General features: G+C 48.3%; 1 protein-coding gene across 1 annotated transcript in view; it reads right to left on the bottom strand.

Annotated features, from left to right (window-relative positions):
* Positions 1-1,041: 1,041 nt before the first annotated feature.
* Positions 1,042-24,402, bottom strand: part of MAP1S (microtubule associated protein 1S) — a 32,998-nt gene continuing 9,637 nt past the window's right edge. The window contains exons 6-7 of the mRNA XM_070792554.1: positions 3,185-3,420; positions 1,042-2,265 (exon numbers count right to left, since the gene is read on the bottom strand). Of these exons, the coding sequence (XP_070648655.1) occupies positions 2,110-2,265; positions 3,185-3,420 (392 nt within the window). The 3' untranslated portion in view covers positions 1,042-2,109. The remainder of the gene's footprint in view (positions 2,266-3,184; positions 3,421-24,402) is intronic.

Consider the following 24,402-nt stretch of genomic DNA (forward strand, 5'->3'; position numbering starts at 1 on the left):
TGTGAAGGTTCTAGAGCTCCAAGAGGAATAAGAATGTAGAAACAACCTTTTATGAAGGGAAAAAGCAAAATTAAGGAGAAAGAACCTGCCTGATGACCTATTGAGGCACAGAAATCTATACCAGAGAAAGCAAGGAGATGGCCAGAAAAGTTGGCGATGGATTAGTATAGATTCGGAAATAAACAACACATTTGGGATCTTTTTCAGGGAGGAAGGCATGTTTTGAATCTGTACACTGCATTGAAAATTGAACTGTCCAGGTTGGGGCAATCCCTACCTCTCCCTTTATCCCAAAATAAGCCCTACGTGGGTAAAAATAAACAGAAAAAAAAAAAAAACCCAAAAAACCAACCTTGGGAGAATTTGTGCCAACTGTGCAAGGACCTCTAAAAGTACAAAGGAGAGACATTTAAAGAACTGAGGTTTGAAAATCATAAAAATAAAATGTTTACAGCAAAACTGCTCCTCAACAAAACTGAAAGGCAAATTTGGGGAAAAAAATTTTACAACGCAAGAGTTTATTAGTGGTTAAAATGGCAAATTTTATGTTATGTATTTTTTACAATTAAAAACTTTAACAAGTTTATTGTCCCTATTTAGAAAAAAAAAAGAATTATGATATCTGAATGAGAAAAAGACAAACGTCTAAATAAAAAAATTGAACTAATTAAAAATAAATATAAGAAAATGTTCCTAGAAAGAAATGAAATGAGAACAGGAGGCTGCACCTGTACTCAACAAGATGAAAAATCAGGGTGACATGGTATAAACAGTAAGCCTTCTTCAGACCCCAGACTAAGAGGTCTCTCCTTACAGGAAAACGAGCGTAGGTATTGAGGGGTTAGCACTTGTCACATTTTTCTTAGGTCGCCATCCAATCCAGTGAGATGGCATCTTACTGAAAATTAAATCTAGGTGTTCCTATACATGCAGAACAGGGAGATTAGGGAGGGGGGTTCATCGGGAGATTGGTGTTTTGTAGCTTTTAGGTTTCAGACTGCGTTTTAAACACATTGCTGACTGAAGACATATTAATACATCTTTTGTTACCTGAACATTATTGACCAAAGACGTATCAATATTTAGACAGTAATACAATTAACAACACCAGGCAAAGTTGTCAGAGCTTAAAACTGGTCAAGGGTTCATTATACAATGTACGATTGTCGTTACCATTCACGTTTTCCTCCATTAGTTCCAACCTTGTGTATTTTATAAACACAAGTTTGTTACCGTAAATTTTTCAAAAATGACGTATTGCTACATTCTGAGGAGACCTTGTCCGCGGGTTTTACGAGATGCCGGCTCTGACTGTCCGAGTGAGATACGCAGTCGTGTCGCCAAAGGCGGCAGCTCTTCAGACGACAGCTCCGATTCAGACGGCGTGAGCGTCAGACCGACGCAAGACGAGAAACCCCAGTGACTGACTCGGACACAGAAGCGAAAATGAAACGCACGGCGCTGGAGAAGACCTCACAGGTGTGTCAGGAGTAACTACTGAACGTAATAACCCACACAGTGTTAGTGAAACAACAGAAGAAAATTTTGGCCGGCCAAAATAAAAATGCTGGCCACGAGCATTAGTGTCTGCAAAAACCTCCCGGTCGATAATGAGTTGAGAGCTTGCTGTAGAGTATAAGACTGTCCTGCCATGAGTGTCAATCATCTCTAGGAACAGAGGGTGATTTCTATTGTAATGGATCGGGAGCAGAGTCAGGGCTCGGATCTCACCTTGGTTTGTGCAGCTGGGGTTTGGCAGCTGCCTTCCTGTCTATAAACCGGGGGACCCACAGGCACAGTTGCTGGGCTGGAGGGCTGATGTCGGCAGCCAGCTCTGCTGGCCTGGGAGGCACTGCCTCCCTGGGCCTGGGTTTTCCATCTGTGACATGGGGGCCAGGGCACATGTGACCTGGAGGCTGCTGGGGATTCCGCAGAAGCTGTCCCTCCCCACACTGGGGACCACCCCTTGGCAGCAGTGGCGTCTGGAGTGCGGCCGAGTCTCCTGCCGGCAGAAGGAACTGAGGCCACGGCTGAGTCGCACCCTGTTTATTTCTGATGCAGGCGCGTCCCAGGACAGTGGCGGGTGCTGGGGGTGCTGTTGGGGGGGGCCTAGAACTCCACCTTGCAGGCGGGGAAGGCCTCGTCCTGCATAGACACGGTGCTGTTGCTGCCCAGCACCGTGATGCCCAGCGCCTGGTGCCGCGTGTGTGTCTCCTCATACCACTCATGCATCGCCACCGAATCGAAGGTGGGGATCAGGGTCACCTGCGGGTGGGACAGATAGACCGACAGTGAGGGGCGCACCCTCTGCCCTCCCGGCCCAGCCCCAAGGCATCGGAGGCCCCTCTTCTCTGACCACATTTGCGCTGCCTCCGTTCTCCCGCTGAGGTGTCTGCAGCTGGCAGCCGGCCTGTCCCTGAAGTGCCTTTTCTCTCCCATGGCACCCCGAGCGCCCTTTCACAGCCGGGAGACCAGACCACTCCTCTGCCAATTCCTCTCCATGCTTCCCAGCCCCCCCACTCCCCTGCTGTGTCCCCTGCTGTGTTGCCCATACCGCCCGCCAGCTCCCTGCATACAGCGTGCTCCCGCCTCTGCTCGCAACATGCCCTCCCAGCCGCTCTGTAACCTGGGTGCCTGACCGGGTGTCAGCACACTTGCACTGTGTGGGCGGCCAGGCACTGGAGGCTCCTTCCACCCAAATTCACCTTTTGCTTCGAGGCTGTATTTCAAGGATTCTCATGGGGACAACCCCAGCCGTCAAGGGTCAATTGTCAACACACATAGACACCATACACCCCGTCCCTTCCTCCTGGATGATCCTCATAATATCAGGGAGACTCAATGCTAGGGCTCAGGTGAGGTGATCAAACCAGCCCTGCCCTACAACCTCACCCAGGGGTGCTGCAGACCAGGAAGTGGCGGTAACAGGAACAGAGCCCTGCGAGCTGGGCGGGCGGGTCCTGCATTTGCCCTCATAGCTGCATGGCCTTGGGGACAGGGATTAGTTTCTCTGAGCCCCACTCCCTCTTTGGATGTGGGTGAAGGTCACACCAACCTCACAGGACTGTGTGGGTTCGGCAGGAAGACCCTAGGAAGTGCTGCCCTGCCCAGTGCCAGGAGCTTGAAAATGCCCCAGGGACCTGTGCTGTCATCGGGACTGTCCGACGCCCCGGTCATCACACACCTGGAGCTGCCGATCCCACTGCTGCTTGCCAGCCAGGAGCGCGTCCAGGACAGCCCGCATGCCCTCTTCCTTGTGCTGGTCCTGGCCGCTGATGACGTAGCAGAGCGCACGCACCCGCCGGAAGAACTCCTCATCCACCAGGCGGGCACTGCCCCCGCTGGGCAGGTAGGCCAGGTCAAGGTAGACAGGGGAGCCCGGTGGGGCCGCTGACCCTCCTGACCGACTGCCAGCTGACCCTGTGGGTAAGAGGGATGGGATCAGTTGTGAGCTCTGGGGAACAAGGAAGGGCTGGCTGGAGACCCGGGGCCCAGGACGAGGCTCCCAGCTCTATCTGCACCTCTCAGAGTGGCTCCCTCCCTGGCAGGAGGCCTGATCTCACCATTTCATGGCAGACAAGTCCTCCCTGGCAGGTGCAGTAACTGGATGAATCCTGCATACACCCCAGTCAACCCCTCAAGGACACACCCTGGCCACTCCCTGGACATAGACATCCCCAGCACCTAAGGGGAGGGGTATTCAGGGAGGGCTTCCTCAAAGAGGGGGTTTTGGAGCTTGAGCCCCTGAAGCAGCAGTATCTGGAACGCTCTGCAGCAGCATCCATCTGTTTAATTACTCATGGGGAGTTTATCTGTTGTTTTTCAATTACTCATGGGCACCACAGCCATCCTAGGGACACAGCAGTGACCAGAACAAATAACAATCCCTGCCTTCAGGGTTGATGGGGAGCCAGAGTGGGTGTGGGAAGGAGAGAGTCGAGAAAGGGAGATGCAGGCTGGGGCAGCTGCAGCAGGGCCTTGTCTGCACCCTGAACCCAGAGCCTGGTGCGAGGGGGACAGGGCCATCACTCCCGGGCCAGTGAACCCATCAACTCTTGAGGATGTAGCCGGCTCCTGGGCACAGGAAGTCTGTCAGATGTCTGATCATCTTAAAATCCTAAACACTGCCCAGACCAGGGCGAGGGACCAGAGGCCTGCTGCACGGTGCAGGGTGAGGAGGGGGAGCATTTGCAGGACGAATGAAACCCGCCAGCTTTCAGCAAGTGCCATCCCTCACTTATGACTGGGTACAGTGATGCAGCAGGAAGGGAAAGCCACCAGAGCTGAGGAAGGCGAGAGGCAGACGGGAACAGGAGAGGCAGAATGGCAAAGAGAAGACAAGGGGAATGAGGACAGAAGCCAGGGGGCAGGAGGCCGAGGGTAGAGAAGAGGCCAGCAAGCTATGGCCTGGGGGCCAAATACAGCACCTGCCTGCTTTGGCCAACAGTTTTACTAGAACACCCATCTGGGTACTCACTGAGCTGCTTCTGTGCTAGTTGAGCTGCTGGGACAGAGACCCTCTGGCCTGCAAAGGTGAGAGCCCTCTGGCCCTTTAAGACAGGCTTGGCTGGCGCTGGCGTGGGCCGCTGGTTTGTTAGAGGCAGTGGGAGCAGGAGACCCCAAGTGGCCGAGACGTGTGGTCTCTGAAAGAGGCCAAACACCCCAGCAGAGAGGACCTCAGATGACCCCCCAGTCTCTGGGTGCCAGCCTTGTTCATCGCCCTGAGGGCCACCATCTCTCCCCTTGTACTGGGAACCCTTGACTTGCCAAAGGTCACAGGAGCCCACCAGGTGCCTCTCTTGTAATCTACCCATGAAAGACAAGAGGTGGTGGCTCAGGGAGGCGCTGAGGCTAGAGGCCCCAGAGACCAAGAGACCAAGGTGGCTAGGAACCCAGGACAGGCCATATGGGGAGAGAAGCTGGAGATGTTTCTCAGCTCCTGGAGGGCAGGGCCACCCCAAGCAACTAGCACACTGCCTAGCCCACAGCAAGCTGGATTCAGAAAAGTCAGAGGAACCAGAGATCAAACTGCCAATAGATCACAGAGAGGGCAAGGGAATTCCAGAAAACAATGATTTTTGCTTCACAGACTACACTAAAGCCACTGTGTAGATCACAACCAACCGTGGAAAATACTTAAAAGAGACGGGAATACCAGACAACCTTACCTGCTTCCTGAGAAATCTGTATTCAGGTCAAGAAGCAACAGTTAGAACTGGACATGGAACAACAGACTGGTTTAAAACTGGGAAAGAAGTACTGTTTCAAGGCTGTATACTGTCACCCTGCTTATTTAATTTGTATGCAGAATACATCATGTGAAACGCCAGGCTGGATGAAGCACAAGCAGGAATCAAGACTGCCAGGAGAAATATCAATAACTTCTGATATGCGGATGGTACCACTCTAATGGCAGAAAGCGAAATAAAAAGCTTCTTGATGAGGATAAAACAGGAGAGTGAAAAAGCTGGCTTGCAACTCAACATCCAAAAAGTTAAGATCATGGCATCTTGTCCCATCACTTCACAGCAAGTAGAAGTGAAAAAGTGGAAACAGTGACAGACTGTTTTCTCGGGCTCCAAAATCACTGTGGACGAGGACTGCAGCCATGAAATTAAAAGACGCCTGCTTCTTGGAAGGAAAGCTATGACAAACCTAGGCAGTGTATTAAAAAGCAGAGATATCACTTTGCTGACAAAGGTCCGTATAGTCAAAGCTATGGTTTTTCCAGTGGTCATACATGGATGTGACAGCTGGACCATAAGGAAACACCGAGAAAGTAATGCTTTCAAATTATGGTGCTGGAGAAGACTCTTGAGAGTCCCTTGGACATCAAGGAGGTCAAACAAGTCAATCTTAAGGGAAATCAACCCTGAATATTTGTTGGAAGGACTGATGCTAAAGCTGACACTCCGATACTTTAGACCCTGATGCTGGGAAAGATTAAGGGCAGGAGGAGAGGTGGGGAACAGAGGATGAGATGGTTGGATGGCATCACTGACTCAAGGAACTTGAGTTTGGGCTAACTCTGGGAGACAGTAAAGGACAGGGAGGCCTGGTGTGCTGTAGTCCATGGTGTCGCAGAGAGCTGGACATGACTTAGGGACTAAATAACAGCAACAGAGAAAGCACTCAGTGAGATGAGCTGGAGCTACTATTGCTGCCATTGCTGTGGCTGCTTTCTCGCCAGCCTTCCGGGTAGTTGTCGGCCTGCTCTAACTGACGCGTCGGCCACTGAGCACTGGAGCACGGTGCGAGCCGAGCTATGCTGGGGGTGCAAAGCGCGCACTGGGCGCCCAAGATGCAGTATGGAAAAGGGAAAAGGGGACTGCCTAGTGGTGTTCAATGCTGGTTATATGCTGCACTATCATTGTGATACAGTAGCGTGCAGGCAAGAATGGACATAGCAGGATTCTGGGACGATGGCAGAGCAGGAAGCTCCAGGAATCTGTCTCCCCTTCTAGGCAGCTGTGCTGGCAGCCCCGCCCTGTAGGTGTGGAGCTACTTGAAGAAGATGATAAGAAGTCGCTCAGTTGTGTCCGACTCTTTGCACCCCCATGGACTGTAGCCCACTGGGCTTCTTGGTCCATGGGATTTTCCAGGCATGAATACTGGAGTGGTTGCCATTTCCTGCTCCAGGGGATCTTCCCGACCCAGGGATCAAAGCCAGGTTTCCCGCACTGCAGGCAGAAGCTTTATTGCCCAAGCTACCAGGGAAGCCCCAGGGGCTTACTCCCTACTTACACAGGATTTAAGAACTGCAAATTTTTAATTCTTCTTTTCTTCCCCCTTCATTTTTTTTTTCTTTTTCCCCTTTTGGGAGCCAGAGAGTCAAGGACTAGGACACTCAAAAGCAGATACAGGGGAATTCAGAAAGGAACCACAGATGCCCAGGGAAAGGTACAGGATCAGAAAAGGCAGACTGCTGCTGCTGCTGCTAAGTCACTTCAGTCGTGTCCGACTCTGTGTGACCCCATAGATGGCAGCCCACCAGGCTCCCCTGTCCCTGGGATTCTCCAGGCAAGAACACTGGAGTGGGCTGCCATTTCCTTCTCCAATGCATGAAAGTGAAAAGTGAAAGTGAAGTCACTTCAGTGGTATCCGACTCTGTGTGACCCCATAGATGGCAGGCCACCAGGCTCCCCTGTCCCTGGGGTTCTCCAGGCAAGAACACTGAAGCGGGTTGCCATTTCCTTCTCCAATGTATGCATGCATGCTAAGTCACTTCAGTCACGTCCGACTCTGCGCAACCCTACGGATAGCAGCCCACCAGGCTCCGCCGTCCCTGGGATTCTCCAGGCAAGAACACTGGAGTGGCCTGCCATTTCTTTCTCCAAGAAAAGGCATAAGAACACCTTAAGTTTATACCTCAGACTGATCTCCAGCACAGAGACAGCCCACAATAATCAAACCAAAGAGCCACAGCAAACCCTGGGGAAGAGGAAATTTTGGCTCTCTAGAGTCATCACATTTGTTAGATTCAAGTGTAAAGTTTTCAATTATAAAAAATCACAAGCCACACAAATAAACAGGAAAGTATGGCCCAGTCAAAGGGAGAAAAAATTAACAGAAACCATCCTTAAGGAAGACGAAAGGCAAGATCACCAGACAAGACTTTAAAAAACTGTTCAAAAAATACTCAAAGAACTAAAGGAAGATGTGGAAAAAAATCAAGAAAAACAATGTATGGACAAAGCACAAATATCAATAAGGAGACAGAAAACATAAAAGTAAACGAGCTGGGAAGTATAATAACTGAAATGGAAAATTCACCAGGAAGATTCAACTCAAGGTTTAAACAAGCAGAAGATCAGTGGTCTTGATAACAGAACAATGGAAGTGATCGAGTCCAAGGAACAGAAAGAAAAATAACTGAAGTTAGTGAACAGAGTCTAAGGAACCTATCAGATACTATCAAGACGATCAACATACACATTATGGAAATCTCAGAAGAAAAAGAAAGAGAAAGGGGCAGAGAGATTATTTCAAGAAATAATGGTTAACATCTTCCCATTTTTAATGAAAGACATGAATAGAAACATCTGAGAAACTCGATGAACTCCAAATAGGATAAACTCAAAGAGAACCACACTGAAACACAATATAATCAAACTGCCCAACAATAAAGATACAGTAATACAGAGATTAAGGGATGTTTAATGGTATAAATGCTGTTATTAATATCTCAGATCAACAACCTAACTTTACAACTGAACCCAAAGGCAGCAAAGGAAGGAAACAGTAAAGATTAGAGCAGAGATTTTAAGAACAGGGAATAGAAAAACATCACAGAAGAAAAAAAGCAAAACCAAAAGTTGGTTCTTTGAAAAGATCAACAAATCTTCAGCTACACTGACTAAGAAAGAAAAAGAAGACTCAAATTAGTAACATCAGATATGAAAGGGGATGTTACTGCCAATCCTATAGAAATAAAAAGTAAAAAAAAAAGTAAAGAAATAAAAAGCATTGTGAGAAAATTATGAACAATTATATACCAAGAAACTGCATAACTTAGAAGAGATGTATAAATTCCTAGAAACACAAAACCTGCCTAGACTGACTCACAAAGCGTGAACAGAATTAAAACTAGCAAAGAAACTGGATCAGTAATCAAAAACCTCCTGGGCTTCACTGAGTTTCTACCAAACATTTAAAGAAGAACCAATCCTCAAACTTTCCCAAAAAACTGAAGAGCAGGAAATACTTTCCAATTCATTCTGACAACATTCGGAGGCCAACACTGCCCTGATGCTAAGGTCACACAAAGATATTATGAGAAAAGAAAACTACTGACCAATACCTCTCATAAACACTGATGCAAAACCCCTCAAGAAGACACTCGCAAGTTGAATTCAGCAGCATATTAAAAGGATTATACACCATGACCAAGGGGGAGCTATTCCTGGGATGCAGGAATAACTAGCCTGACACATAAAAATCAGTGTAACACATTAACAGAAAAGGTTTTGACAAAATCCAACACTTTCATGATAAACATACTCAACAAACTAGGATTAAAAGGAAACCATCTTAACATAATAAAACCATATAATGAAAAACCCACAGTTCACAGATACTCAGTGGAGAAAGACTGAAAGGTTTTCCTTTAAGATCAGGAACAAGACCAGAATGTCTGCTTTAGCCACTTCTGCTTCATACAGCCAGTGAAAACAAGACCAAGAGCTGACAATGGCTCAGACATGAACTCCTTATTGCCAAATTGAGATTTAAATTGAAGAAAAGTACAGAAAACCACCAGGCCATTCAAGTATGACCTAAATCAAATCCGTTATGATTATACAGTGGAAGTGACAAATAGATTCAAGGGATTAGGTCTGATAGAGTGCCTGAAAAACTATGGACAGAGGTTCCTAATATTGTACAGAGGCGGTGATCAAAACCATCCCCAAGAAAAAGAAATGCAAAAAGGCAAAGTGGTCGTCTGAGGGGGCCTTATAAATAGTTGAGAAAAGAAGTGAAAGGCAAAGGAGAAAAGGAAAGATATACCCATTTGAATGCAGAGTTCCAAAGAATGGCAAGGAGAGATAAGAAAGCCTTCCTACGTGGACAATGCAAAGAAACAGAGGAAAACACTAGAATGGGAGAGACTAGCGATCTCTTCAAGAAAATTTGAGATTCCAAGGGAATATTTCATGCAAAGATGGGCTCAAAAAAGGACAGAAATGGTATGGACCTAACAGAAGCAGAAGATATTAAGAAGAGGTGGCAAGAATACACAGAAGAACTGTACAAAACAGATCTTCACGACCCAGATAATCACAATGGTGTGCTCACTCACCTAGAGCCAGACGTCCTGGAGCGTGAAGTCAAGTGGGCCTTAAGAAGCATCACTACAAAGCTAGTGGAGGTGATGGCATTCCAGTTGAGCTATTCCAAATCCTAAAAGATGATGCTGTGAAAGTGCTGCACTCAATATGCCAGCAAATATGGAAAACTCAGCAGTGGCCGCAGGACTGGAAAAGGTCAGTTTTCATTCCAATCCCAAAGAAGGGCAATGCCAAAGAATGTTCAAACTACTGCACAATTGTACTCATTTCACATGCTAGCAAAGTAATGCTCAAAATCCTCCAAACCAGGCTTGGAGAATAGTACATGAACCAAGAACTTCCAGATGTTCAAGCTGGATTTAGAAAAAGGCAGAGGAACCAGAGATAAAATTGCCAGCATCCGCTGGATCATAGAAAAAGCAAGAGAGTTCCAGAAAAACATCTACTTCTGCTTCAATGACTATACTAAGCCTTTGATTGTGTGGATCAAAACAAACTGTGGAAATTTTTTACAGAGATGGGAATACCAGACCATCTTATCTGCCTCCTGAGAAATCTCTGTGCAGGTCAAGAAGCAAGAGTTAGAACCAAACTTGGAACAACAGACTGGTTCCAAATTGGGAGAGGAGTACATCAAGGCTGTATATAGTCACCCTGCTTATTTAAACTTAGATGAAGAGTATATCATGTGAAATGCTGGGCTGGATGAAACACAACTGGAATCAAGATTGCTGGGAGAAATATCGATAACCTCAGATATGCAGACGACACCACCCTTATGGCAGAAAGTGAAGAGGAACTAAACAGCCTCTTGATGAAGGTGAAAGAGGAGAGTGAAAAAGCTGGCTTATAGCTCAACATTCAGAAAACGAAGATCATGGCATCTGGTCCCATCACTTCATGGCAAATAGGTGGAGAAACAATGAAAACAGTGACAGACTTTATTTTCTTGGGCTCCAAAATCATTGCAGATGGTGACTGCAGCCATGAAATTAAAAGACATTTGCTCCTTGACCAACCTAGGCAGCATATTAAAAAGCAATGACATTACTTTGCCAACAAAGGTCAGTATAGTCAAAGCTATGGTTTTTCCAGTAGTCGTGTATGGATGTGAGAGCTGGACCATAAAGTAGGCTGAACTGATGCTCTTGAGCTGTGGTGTTGATGAAGACTCTTGAGAGTCCCTTGGACTGCAAGGAGATCAAACCAGTCCATCCTAAAGGAAATCAATCCTGAATATTCATCAGAAGGATGGATGCTGAAGCTGAAACTCCAATACTTTGGCCACCTGAAGAGCTGACTCATTAGAAGAGACCCTGATGCTGGGAAAGATTGAGGGCAGGAGGAGAAGGGGATGACAGAGGACGAGATAGTTGGATGGCATCACCAACTCTACGGGCATGTGTTTGAGCAACGTCCAGGAATTTGTTGCAGTCCATGAGATCGCCAGGAGTCAGACACGACTGAGCGACTGAACAACAAGCCACTCCGGGTCAACACAGTGCTAGGAATTCTAGCCAGAACAATTAGGCAAGAAAAAGAATTAAAAGGTAACCACATTAGAATGGAAAAAATAAAGTTCTCTGTTCACATGTGATATAATGTTATGGGTAGAAAATCTGAAAGATTTCACACACAAAAAAGAAACCTGTTAGCGTGCCAATGCAGGAGACACGAATTCAATCCCTGATCCAGGAAGATCCCACATGCCTTGGAGCAACTAAGCCCACGCGCCACAACTACTGATCCTGTGCTCTAGATCCCAGAAATGCAAGTGCGGAGCCCACGCGCCACAACTACTGATCCTGTGCTCTAGGTCCCAGAAATGCAAGTGTGGAGCCCACGCGCCACAGCTACTGAAGTCTGGGCGTCCTAGCGCGTGCGCTCTGCAACAAGAGAAGCCGCTGCAGTGAGAAGCCCGCACCACAAAGGGAGGCAGCCCCTGCTTGCCACAGCGCAACCAGAGAAAAGCCCGCGCAGCCACGATTACCCAGCACAGCCAAAAATAAATAGTTTTAAGAAAAAAGACTTCTGTTAGATGAATTTAGAAAATAGCTGGATATAAAATTAACACACAAAAAGCAATTGCATTTCCATACACTAACAATGAACAATTCAAAAAGAACATTAAGAAAACAATAACCTTTATGATAGATAGCATAAAAAGAATGAAATAACTGGGAATTAACTTAAAAAGAAGGTAAAATATTTGTACACGAAAACTACAAAACAGTACCGAAAGAAACTAAAAAGAACATGAATTAACGGAAAGCCGCCCCCTGTTCATGGATTGGAAGATAATACTGTTCGGATGCCAACACTACAGGATTTTTTTTTTTTTTGGTAGACATAAAAATTTACACTCTAAAATTCAGATGGAATCTCATGGGATCCCAAATAGCCAAGATAACCTTGAAAAGGAAGAACAAAATTGGAGGACTCACATTTCATGATTTCTAAAATTACTATGAAGCTATAGTAATCAAGGCAATATGGTAAGACTATTAAGACAGACCTACAGATCAATGGAACAGAACAGATAATAAACTGTCACATATATGCTCAGATGATTTGTGACAGGGGTGCCAAGAACGTTCAGTGGGGGAAAGGACAGTCTTTTCAGCAAATGGTCCTGGGAAACTGGATATCAACATGCAAAAGAATGAAGTTCAATGTTTATAATAAGCACTATATCTAAAAACTGGGACTTTCCTGTAGCTCAAACGGTAAAAAACCTGCCTGCCGTGCAGGGGGCCCGCGTTCAGTCTCTGAGCAATAGCCTCTGGAGAAGGGAATGGCAATCCATTCCAGTACTCTTGGAGTACAGCCTGGAGAATCCCATGGACAGAGAAGCCTAGCAGGCCACAGTCTGTGGGGTTGCAGCGTTGGACACAACTGAGCGACTAACACACACACACGTATCCAAAAATTAACTCAAAACCGATCAAACAGCAAAATGTAAGAGTTAAAACTATAAAATTCTTAGAAGAAAACATAAGGCAAAAGCTTCATGACCCTGGGCTTGGCAATGACACCTACAGCACAGATAACAAAAGAGAAAACAGAAAAACTGGGCTTTGTGAAAATTAAAAATTTTTGTGCATCAAAGGATACTAGCAACAGAGTAAAAAGGCAACCCACAGAATGGAAGAAAATATTCATAAATCATGTATCTGATAAGGGATGAATATCAGAATATACAGAGAACTCACAACCTAACCACAGAAAGACAACCTGATTCAAAAATGGGCAAAGGATGTTTTCACAAAGATATACAAATGTCCCACAGGCACATAAAATGGTGCTCAACACCACTAATCATTAGTGAAATGCAAATCAAAACCACCACCAGATACCACCTCACACCCATTAGGAGGGCTACTGTCAAGAAGCTATAAAGCGAGTGGCAGCAGGGATGCGGAGAGACGGAACCCCTGTGCATTGCTGGTGGACTCTAAGACGGTGCAGCCGCTGTGGAAAACCAGGATGGCAGTTCCTCAAGAAAATAAAAATCGACTCACCATAAGATCCAGCAGCCCCACTTCCGAGTATGTACCCCAAAGAATCGAAACCAGGGGTCCCAGAGAGGCATCCAGGTTCACAGCAGCCAAGGCCGGAAGCAACTCAAGGGTCCATCCATGGATGAACGGGTATGTGGCCCATCCACATGAAGGAACATTTTTCACTCTTAAAAAGGAAGTTCTGACATATGCTACAGCATGGATAAAGCATGAGGACAATATGCCAAGTGGAAGAAACCAGTTACCAAAAAACCCCAAGACTCTATGATTCCCCTTACATGAGGTCCCCTGAGGTGCAAAGTAGAATGGCAGTTGCCGTGGGCTAGGGGCAGGGAGGAGTGGGGAGTTCGTATCTCGTGGGGACAGAGCTTCCGGTTTCACAAGATGCAAGGAGCTCTGGAGACGGATGGTGGTGATGGTCGTACAATGAGTCCAGTATACTTCATGCTACTCAACTGCGCACTGAAAAATGGCTTAAGGTGGTTACTTTTATGTTAATCTTATCACAATTTTCAAAAATTGAAAAGAAAAAGTTAGTACATGAAGCCTGAGACTGCTATCCTTAGAAAGCTGACAAGATGGCCCTTGGCTACCTTCTGGGAACTTGAATTTCAGAAGGGTTCCCAGCGTTTCCCAAATGGTAAAAGTGGCTCACTGCGCCCACACTGCCTGTACAGCAAGCAGTTTATGCTGTGCACCTGCTCATTCCTTTCTGGTGGTGGTGGGGGGATGTCTGAAACTTTGGTGTATACAATTTTGTGATTTATTATATATATATAATTTGATCATTTGCAGATGTATCTGGTCTTTATCCACAGTTCTGCCTCTTTGAGCCCTTGAAATTTTCTGATCTGTAAGAGCAATGTCAGTTATCTGTCACAATAGTTGGTTTCTTGTCTTCACTTCCTGAAACCACTTCAGGGTCATAACAGTGAAGTGAGTGTCTTGTTATTCAAAACAAACCCTTTCCATCACAACTGGGTTTCTGCTAATGAAGGTGACTTTGGCCCCCCTCTGCCCCCAACCCCTGCCAGGATAGGGGCTGGCTCCCAGGAGAGCCAAGCCTGTGATTAAAAAGTTGAAACTTTCAGTCTTGCCCCTTGATTTCGATGGAAGGGAGAGGGACTTGAGGTTGAATCAATGCCCTTGGCCAATGATTTAGTCACTCACAACTGTGTAATGAAGCTTCCATAACAGCTCCAAAGGACAGCTTTCTGGCCCTTTCCCACATCAGGGAACCTGGAGGCTTCTGCATGCTGCTGTGTGAGCCCCAAGCTCCACAAGGACATCAGATCCCTTGTTGGGGACCTCGTTCTGCGTATCTCTTCATCTGGTTGTTGATTTGTATCCTTTAATAGCCTCATATATATAATAAACTGGTAATCTAGTGAGTAAACCTGTCTTTCCCTGTGTTCTGTGAGCTGTGCTACCGAATTAACCAAACCCAAGGAGGGGCCAGGGGAACCTCTTATCGCTAGTCAGTCAGAAGCACAGGTAACAAACCAGACTTGCAACTGGCATCCTGAGTTGCACAAGGTCATCAGAACCTCCAGTCTGCAGCTGGTCGAAGCACACGTAGAAACCTGGGCTTGTGACTGGCATCTGAAATGGAGAGCGGCCTTGTGAGACTGAATGGAACACGATTCCATCTCTGGGTAGATGGTGGCGGGACTGAGTCAAATTCCTGGACAGCCTGCTGGCACCCAAGCTTGTTAGTGTGCAGAAACCTACACACTGGACCTGGGTACAGCAACCTTCTTTGGTTGGTGTCAGTAGTGGGATCCACTAGAACGGCCCTGGCTCACAGAAACGTGTTTTTTGAAGAGTAAGGATAAAAAGATGGGGAATGAAGAAACCCTGGTCCCTGGATGGCTACCTAGGCAACCACAATGAAACCGCAGCTGTGCTGCAATCAGTTACTAAAGGTAACTGTTACCAGTGGAACCCAGACACGACAGTAGAGCCAACTTCCAAGCAGTTGGCTCACAGGATATATAAAGAGATGCAAAATTACACGCAGCACACAAAATACACAGCTTCCCGATGACCGCTGCAGTGAAAAGGGAAAAAGAGGAATGCGTTTTTCTTTCTTGAGAACAAAGACGATAAAAAGACCAGGGACCAGGCTCGATCACTCCCAGTTTTCACTTCAACCATTCCTCGTCTGCGGTGTGTAAGTCTGCTTTTCTGCCCCCTAACTTGGTGTGAGCTACATTTTGCACCCATCACCCTTTGACTCTCTAATGACATCTTGCATCCAGTGCTCGCCTTTACAGCACTCTCTTCAGACTACCCCTTGTGGTTCTTCTCTTTTTGCATTACAGAAACAAGGCCGCAGAACGACAGACAGAAGACAACGCACCCAGTTACCAGGTTACCTGACGCCAGCCTATGGCTGTTTCCGAAACAATGCAAGAGAAAGAAGACAAGATCCTTGCGCCTTTGTTCCTCATCACCCACCCGACTGCGTGCTCTCATCTTGTGTAATCCCCCAGATTCCTCACGGAAGGGGGGCTGCAGCTCGAGGCCCGAGCCTACTGCACTCTCCCACTCTGCAGGCCGAGGAGTAAAGCCGCCTTTCTATTTCCTCCAAACTCTGCCTCTGAATTTTTTTAAATTTGGCTTCAGTAGGCAGAAAAAGCCAAGATTTTAACAGCAATGTTATCTGTAATAGCCTAAATGAAATTTTAAAAAAGTGCTCACTCAGGCCTTGATCCTGCACCAAGTTCAGATCTAGATAGATCCAAGCTTTGGCCATTAGCCTCAAAGCTGCCCCAAACTATGCAGGGACACCAGCAAGTACCTCTAAGGTCTGTCTCTGGTCACCAAGAAGGTAGTTCATGTCGGGGGAGGGCAAAACCAAGGAACAACTAAAACCAAGGGGTGGAGTGTGAAGAAGCTGACTCACTTTGCGGACTGGTATCGCCGGTTTCCCGGAGCAGCTGTGTCTTTGGTTTTGAAGGCTTCGGGTGGAAGAATACATTTGGGTGGATGCAGGACCCGTAGCTCACTACTGAACAGTCACAGACTGTCCCAGACACACAGGAGGTTATTCCCGAAGGAAGAGCCAGCCTGGTCAACTGGATAAAAGACACTGAAAAGGGTGCTTATCCTGAGAGCGGGGACTGCCCAGCTGGCCCTATAAACGCCGAGTGGGACACCCCAGATGAAGCAGCTGAGGTGCTTCCTGTGCAAGCTACATGGGACTGGCTTCACAGCTGGGACATTCACCACTGACAATGCCTATTACCCAGGTTTTGGTCAATGCTGTGATTTAGGGACCCTTACTGCATGGGCACCCCATGGAACATTACTTTCCAGTTTACAAAACTGTTCTAGAAGCCTTATTAGATCTGCTATCTCAGCTTCCCCTATGGCACCAAGAATATTCAAGTAATTTAGAAAACAGGGAGAGACAAAGGAGAGTCAAGGGACTCAACCAAGCAGAGTGGGAGTCTTCAGATGGTTGTTGAAATGAAGAGAGAATGAAGCATGGATGGAGCTGAAACAGGGGTCGATGTGAAACCAAGCGGGACCCTGTGGGGCTCCTGGATACAGAAGCCGCTCTGTGTCCCTCCTTATTTGTAGGGAAAAGACTCCATCCTCCAAGACAGACGTTCCCTGAGGTCCAAAGGGCAGATTCAAGCAGGTGCTAAATCAGGGATGGGAGGGGAAGCGCAGGAAAAGAGAAGCAGCCAAGAAACCAGGTTCTACCTCAAGGGCTACTCGGAGCTCTTTACAGAACTAAAATCAACAAACAGAAGACGTCAGCATTCTTGACTCCAGAGACCACCACCAGATTAAAGGAATTAAAGGATGCTCATCAGGAGAGTACCTGAAGGACTTCCCTGGTGGTCCAGTGGTTAAGAATCTGCCTGCCAATGCAGGGACACAGGATTGATCCCTGGTCTGGGAAGACTCCGCGTGCCCCAGAGCAACGAAGCCCCTGCATCAGCACTCTGGAGCCTGTGCTCTAGAGCTCGCCAGCTGCAACTGTGTTCATGCACCGCAACCACTAAAGCCCACATGCCCTGGGGCCTGCAAGCCTCAACTACTGAGCCCGTGTGTGGCAACTACTGAAGCCCACAAGCCTAGAGTCCATGCTTCCCAACCAGAGAAGCCACCGCAATGAGAAGCCTGCGCGTTGCAACGAGAGAAAGCCTGTGCGCAGCAACCAAGACCTAGCACGACCAGAAACATAAATTTAAAAAAAAAAGAGAGAGAGAAAGAGACTACCCGACACCAGATTACAGGTGTGCAGGCCCGGCACACACCCTAACCTCATCAGCAACTGTGCCCTGGAACCTTGGCTATTAAACTCATCAAATCCCCCCGGGTTGGGGGACAGTTTTTCAGGGGCACAAACCCACACATCCCCTTTTGCCTGGCAAAGTAGTATAACAGTCCTCTTTCCTACTTCATCCAAAACTGTCTCCAAGATTTAATTTGGCACCGGAGCCCAGAGGCTGAGTTTTCAGCTGATGAAGTTGTCAACTGATGCAGCACTCCCAGATGGGAGTGGACCAGTGTGGACCCCAACATTAAAGGGCCCCAAAGAAGTCCATGATTTACTCTAGAAAATCCCATGGACGGAGGAGCCTGGTAGGCTGCAGACCATGGGGTCGCGAAGAGTCGGACACGACTGAGCGACTTCCCTTTCACTTTTCCCTTTCATGCATTGGAGAAGGAAATGGCAACCCACTCCAGTGTTCTTGCCTGGAGAATCCCAGGGATCGGGGAGCCTGGTGGGCTGCTGTCTATGGGGTCGCACAGAGTCCGACACAACTGAAGCGACTTAGCAGCAGCAGCAGCAGGAAGAGTTTGAAAAGCTGGAAGCAAAAAATTAAATAAGAAACCTGACTAGGGATCCCTGGGTGTTCACTGATTAATCAAGATAAAGACTGGAGCCAGGGCCAGGGCCTTCTGGTCCCACGCCTGGGCAGGGACCCAAGGCCGTATGCAAACGAGTGTGTGCTGTGTCACTCAGTCGTGTCCAACTCCTGGAGACCCCACGGACTGTAGCCCGTCAAGCTCCTCTGTCCACAGGATTCTCCAGGAAGAGAATCCTGGAGTGGGTTGCCATTTCCTCCTCCAAGGGATCTTCCCAACCCAGGGGTTGAACCCAGATGTCTCCTGTCTCCCGCACTGGCAGGCGGGCTCTTTACCACTGGTGCCACCTGGGAAGCCCACGTGCATATGCAGGTGTGGATAAAACGGCCAGGAGAGGAGCGAGGCCTTCCCCAGGACTCCTAGATACAGGAGCCCGACACACTGTGATTCCAACCCTTGCTGGTGAAGGCTTAGCGGGCAGCTTAGGTTAGACTGGGATGAATGGAGATGAAACGTTGATGGGATTAAGGTGAACATTTGAATGAAAACTGGGGTGTATGAACAGATTTTGTGTGAGATGGTCACATCTCCTTTACATGAATATATAACTACGATGGAGGTTGTCTTCCTTACATAACACTGTACAGCAAAGACCTGTTAAGTCTGCCCTCTGGCCAGTTTTAATCAGAGACACTAGGTGGGAACCTGAATGCATATAGGTGGCTAATGCAGAATGATCTAGAGTACCTGGGGAGCAAAAAGAGTTGGGTACTTTAATTCATTACAGACTAGAAGCGGAGTGCCGGTGCCAATGAGTTCACTGTACCATACAGCCCTGTGTGGCCTGAAAAAGGCAGATGGTTCGTGGAAACTGCAGACTATTGAGGCTGAAATCAAGCTGTACTGCCCACTGGCTCAGCAGTTTGGACACGGTCTCAACCACACAGAAATTGCCAGGGGGCTGCTACTCAGCAACTCATGTCTCGGATGCTCTTCTCTGTCTTGATCTCAGAAGAGGGCCAGCAGCAACTGGCCTTCACGTGGGAAGGATCCCACCATTCTTTTTCTGCACTGCTAAGGGATCCGTGAACTCAGTCGTAATCTGCTCAGAAGCGACGTGGCCTCGAGGCAGATCCCCAGGTACTCATGCACGCTGCTGATGCCACTTGGTGGCAGTGGAAAGCAAAGAGCAGGGGAGGGCTGATCTGAACGCAATGGGACACACATGACCAGCTTGTTCAGTCCCTCAGTTGTGTCTGACTCCTTGCGACCCCATGGACTGCAGCACACCAGCCTTCCCTGTCCTTCACCATCTCCTGGAGTTTGCTCAAACTCATGTCCACTGACCAACTAGGGTGCGTAAATAAGCCCAGCACCAGTCCCCAGGCCGGCCCAAACAGGCAAGTTTTCAGGGAGGACCTGGGCAGGAGCTGCCTGGGATAGTCTCCCAAAGACTAAAAACAAACGGCTGTCACTACTGTCCCCGGGGCTTAACGGGAATCCCAGCATTTGGCTGGGTTTGCGTTTTCATTCGGGAACCGTGCTAGCTCTCATCTGTAAGACCACCCGAAAGACAGGTCTATCTGAACTGGGGACCCAAACGAGCAGGTTGCGTGTGAATTACAAGTGGCGGCAGCCCTCTCAACTTGGCCTTTGGGCCCTGCTGACCCCCCAACTCAGATATGATTTGGGGAATCTCTGCCACCATACTCTGAAGACTGGAGCTTCTGACAAAAGTCCACAAGTGCCTTCTAGCAACAACTGTTGGGATTTTGGACCACAAAATTCCAAGATGCTGCCGTCTGAACAAGGTACTTGAGAGACAGTTAGCAGCCTGTGACTGGGCATTCACTGAGCTGGCCCTGATGATTGACAGACATAAAGCAATCACGAGACCCGAGGCGCCCATAATGTCCTGGGCGATGTCAGAGAAGCACTGATGAGGGGGACAGTGCCCAGGAGAGTTCCAGAATACTTTTTTTTTTGCTACACCGCACAGCCTGCAGGATCTTAGTTTCTTGACCAGAGAGCAAACCCGGGTCCCCTGCAGCAGAACTGTGAAGTCCTAACCACTGGACCACCAGGAAAGTCCTAAGAGCTCCATCATAAAATGCAATTGGTTCAGAGGGCTGCGGGCTGCCAGGGGGAAGCAGGGAGGCACCCACTGTATCCTGGGCACATATCCTCTTTTCCTCCAAGACCGACTTTGGAGCCAACTGAGGAGCTGCTGGAACCAACTGGCATGAGGACAAGCCCCGTGGACGAGCTCTCAAACGAATCACAGCGAGCGCTTGCTTTATGGATGGCGGTTTTAAGATGAATGGATAATACCCTGTTTGGCAAGTGACTGCATTAAGACCAGGAGATGGCCAGACTGTGATTGAAGGCAGCAAGAACAAATCGGCTCAGTGGGCTGAAGTGCATGCTGTTTTCCTAGCGGCGGTGGAAGAATTGAGCAACGGTAAAAGCCCCTTCGTGTTTTTACTGACTCCTGGCGGTGTGGTCAGGTATGGGCAATGGAAAGCTGGGCTATAAAAGGGACGTCTGCAAGGGGCACAGCCCTATGGAAAGCACTCTGGGAATTTAAAGGACGTGGTCAAGTAGGACATGTCAACCTCCAACAGAAGAGCCCCTTCTAGATCTGGAAGGTCACTGAACTACAAAGGACATGTTCTGGGGGCCCAAGAATGAGTCAGCACGGGGAGGTGCGCTGCAGCAATTCAGTAGTGAAAGTGTTAGTTGTTCAACTGTGTCCGACTCTTTGCGACCCAAGGACTGCAGCCTGCTAGGCTCCTCTATCCATGGGATTCTCCAGGCAAGAATATTGGAGTGGGTAGCTGTTCCTTTCTCCAGGGGATCTTCCTGACCCAGGGATCAAACTCAGGTCCCCCTCATTGTAGGCAGATTCTCAGCAATGAGGAGGAGGGGGCCAAATCTAGACCTAGATCTAGTCCTCTGGCGCCCTGCGAGGCACAAAAATGCAGGTAAGAACACTGTCAACAAGAGAGAGAAACTGCAGGTGGCTCTGGGGGAAATGCCCCGGGAGATGGAGCTGGCAAGCGGGTCACAGTGGACCGAGGCCAGTAACCCTGGGGGCTATAAATGAGTCCCAACAGGAACAGACCCTCTAGGTTTGCATACCTGAAGGTCCAACGCAAATGCTCAAAATACTATTGAAGAGTTGGAACAGAAAATACTGTAAGTTTGAGCCACCGAGTTACATTCCTTCAGACAGACAAAGAGATGTACTTTTTCAGCCCATACTGTCCAACAGTGGGGCAAGAGATTTCACATCAGGGATGTTGCGTATCATCCGCTGAGTGATGGTTTAGTAGAAAATTCGACTGACTGGCTGGAACATTTGCTGTCTAAAACCAGGGTAGATGATAAAGGCTTGAGAGGCTGGCTTACTCGCATTCCTGAGTGTGTGCTCACACTCAACACGAGGGCTAAGGGAGGGTCCCCACTGAACAGCTTCCTCCACTTTTCTGGAGGGTATGGGGAAGCAGGCGTGGATGCTGGTACATCTTCCCCACACCATGGCAACCCACCCCCGCCCCGCCCAGCTACCTGATGCAGTGGCCCCAGAACCAGGCATGCAGCTGCAGACGCCAGCAGCGTGGCCGAGGCCCAAACAGGAAACTAACTGCACCTTTAAATCTGTCAGAATTCCTAAGGGCCCACTGGAGTGGAAAGCGCCCTCATCCCCTCTGGCGACGTAGGGGCTGACAGTGAATGCTGCTGTGTTGTCTAGAGGTTGTGAAAGCCCACCGGTTCTGTACTTGTGCAACCCTGGGAGGGGAGGGGGCGGGGAGGAGGTTGGGGTTAGCTTCCTGGCAGCAAGATGGACCAGTGTAGTGGCCAAACTAATGTCCCTTCCAAGGGTGCAAAAGTGTGAGCAAAAGAGAAATGACAAATGGAAAGGAGAAAGGAAAAATTACCTCTGAGGGTAAAGGGATGAGTAAGTGGGTTATGCAATGAGGGAAACCCAACATTTTATTAATACCTGGAGAGAGGCTTAGAGCAGAATAATATGATCTCTTAGCAGAAGCATGCCAGATGCCTGGCAGGCTGAAGCTAGTTTGCTGAGACCAGCCCTGATCTGGGGACCTGACGAGATGGAGCAGCAGCCTGCAAACCCGAATGGTGTCACTCTGGGAGACATTCTGGTCCTAAAATATATTAATGAACAGGAAAACTGTTCATGACTAAATGGAATTTAAGCGATGTGCCTGTATCTCGGACTCCTATTTTTAGGCTACATCTACTACACAAAGGACAACATTTGGGAACCCTTTCCTCTGGGACTGCAAACCGCATGGTGCGTGGCTCCCAGCAGACTGGTCTACGTAATCACTGTGTAACCGCAAATCCTGATCATCAACTGCTTAGAAACGTCCCTGGCTATGATGTTCAAAATATAATGGCAGCATGCCCAACATGGGGCTTCCCCAGGTGACACTCGTGGTAAAGAACCTGCCTGCTGATGCGGCAGACTTAGGAGACATGGGTTAGATCCCTGGGTCGGGAAGATGCCCTGGAGGAGGGCATGGCAACCCACTCCAGCATTCTTGCCTGGAGCATCCTATGGACAGAGGAGTCTGGTGGGCTACACAATCCATTGGGTCACCGAGTTGGATACAACTGAAGCGACGTAGCACACACGCACACCTGAGGGTGTGCCATGCCCAAGCACGTGGCATCCTGTTTTTGCAGACAGAAAACTATTCATCAAAAAGAGGGAAAAATAGTGGGTCCCTGATGGGATTAAAGCAGAGGGCATCACTTGGTAGCTCAAGTTCCTTGGGGGAACGACCCCAGCAGAGACAAGGCAGGCTGTGCGAAGTCTCGTGGCATGCTCCAACTAAACTACATTTAGGCGACTTCCCTGGTGGCTCAGATGGTATAGCATCTGCCTACAATGCGGGAGACCCGGGTTCAATCCCTGGGTTGGGAAGATCCCCTGGAGAAGGAAATGGCAACCTGCTCCAGTATCCTTGCCTGGGAAATCCCATGGACAGAGAAACCTGGTGGGCTACAGTCCATGGGGTCGCAAAGAGTCGGACATGACTGAGCGACTTCACTTTCTTTCTTTCTAGGTATGCTTATCATGCATCTAACTCTAGTCTGGGGATCCAACATTTTGGGGTGCAAAACACGCATGCTCAGTGCACCCAGCCACTAGTATACAGGGGCATCAACGTCCCCACTGGATTCAATAATACACCCACAAGCCAGAGGCTGAGGCTGAACAGGTGCTAATGGGGATCTGAGGACAAGTGGAATTTGCTTTTAATGAGGAGCAGCATTCAGAGGAAAAAGATGACCTAGAATAGGCAGATCAGGGGGAGTTCTCTTCCAGGTGGAAGGCAAAGGATGGGAACCAACCTGGAGAGATGAGGGGAGAGAGGGAGAGAGAGAGAGAGAGAGTGTGTGTGTGTCTGTGTGTCTGCTCAGTTGTGTTCAATGCTCTGTGATCCCATGGACTGTAGCCCCCCAGGCTCCTCTGTCCATGGGATTTTCTAGGCAAGACTACTGGAGCAGGTTGCCATTTCCTACTCCAGGGGATCTTTCTGGACCAGGGAAAGAGAATGAGGTAGTAGCAAAGTGGGTCAGGCAGATTCAGCCAGCAATGCTGGATACACTGGAACCCAGCGCTGGGAAGGGGCCTGTACCCTGACCTAACAAGCCCAAGGCCTCTTGACTGTTTTACTACGAACAGAGGCTGAAGTGGCCAGGGGCACGTGGCCCTCCGTTCTAGCTACTGAGGCTTGGGGCACACACACTTATTGCAATGCTATGGCTCTTCAAGATTAGAGAAGTCCTCTAGAGGCATTAACAATTTAAACAGATGCACCCAGACTGCTCTCGCCTCCAGGAAAGCTAGAAATAAAATATACCCCGTGGCAGAGCCAGTAGGGACAGGAATAACCTAAATGCCATTTATGTTCTCCTTATAGGAGAGGTGGGCCCTGCTGTAAAACACAGACTCAGTACAAGCCTGTGAGTTTGTCCCTGGTTACCTTGGAATTCAGAGCTAACTGAATCACGATCAACCGTTACAACCTCTAATAACGTCTGGTACACGGGCGAAGGCAGATGCTGTCGGGGAGGCAAAGTGAACACCTCCATGGTTCTTACTGATTTGTTCTGTAATGAAACTGAACCGTACCCTGGCCATACTTTGACACGGTACAACCCTGGCATTGGTAAGCTTCAACTACCTCTTGTAAATGAGTTTATGGTAACCCTGCATGTGTGTG

The sequence above is a fragment of the Bos indicus genome, chromosome 7 (assembly GCF_029378745.1).
Source record: "Bos indicus isolate NIAB-ARS_2022 breed Sahiwal x Tharparkar chromosome 7, NIAB-ARS_B.indTharparkar_mat_pri_1.0, whole genome shotgun sequence".
NCBI classification, from domain to species: Eukaryota; Metazoa; Chordata; class Mammalia; order Artiodactyla; family Bovidae; genus Bos; species Bos indicus.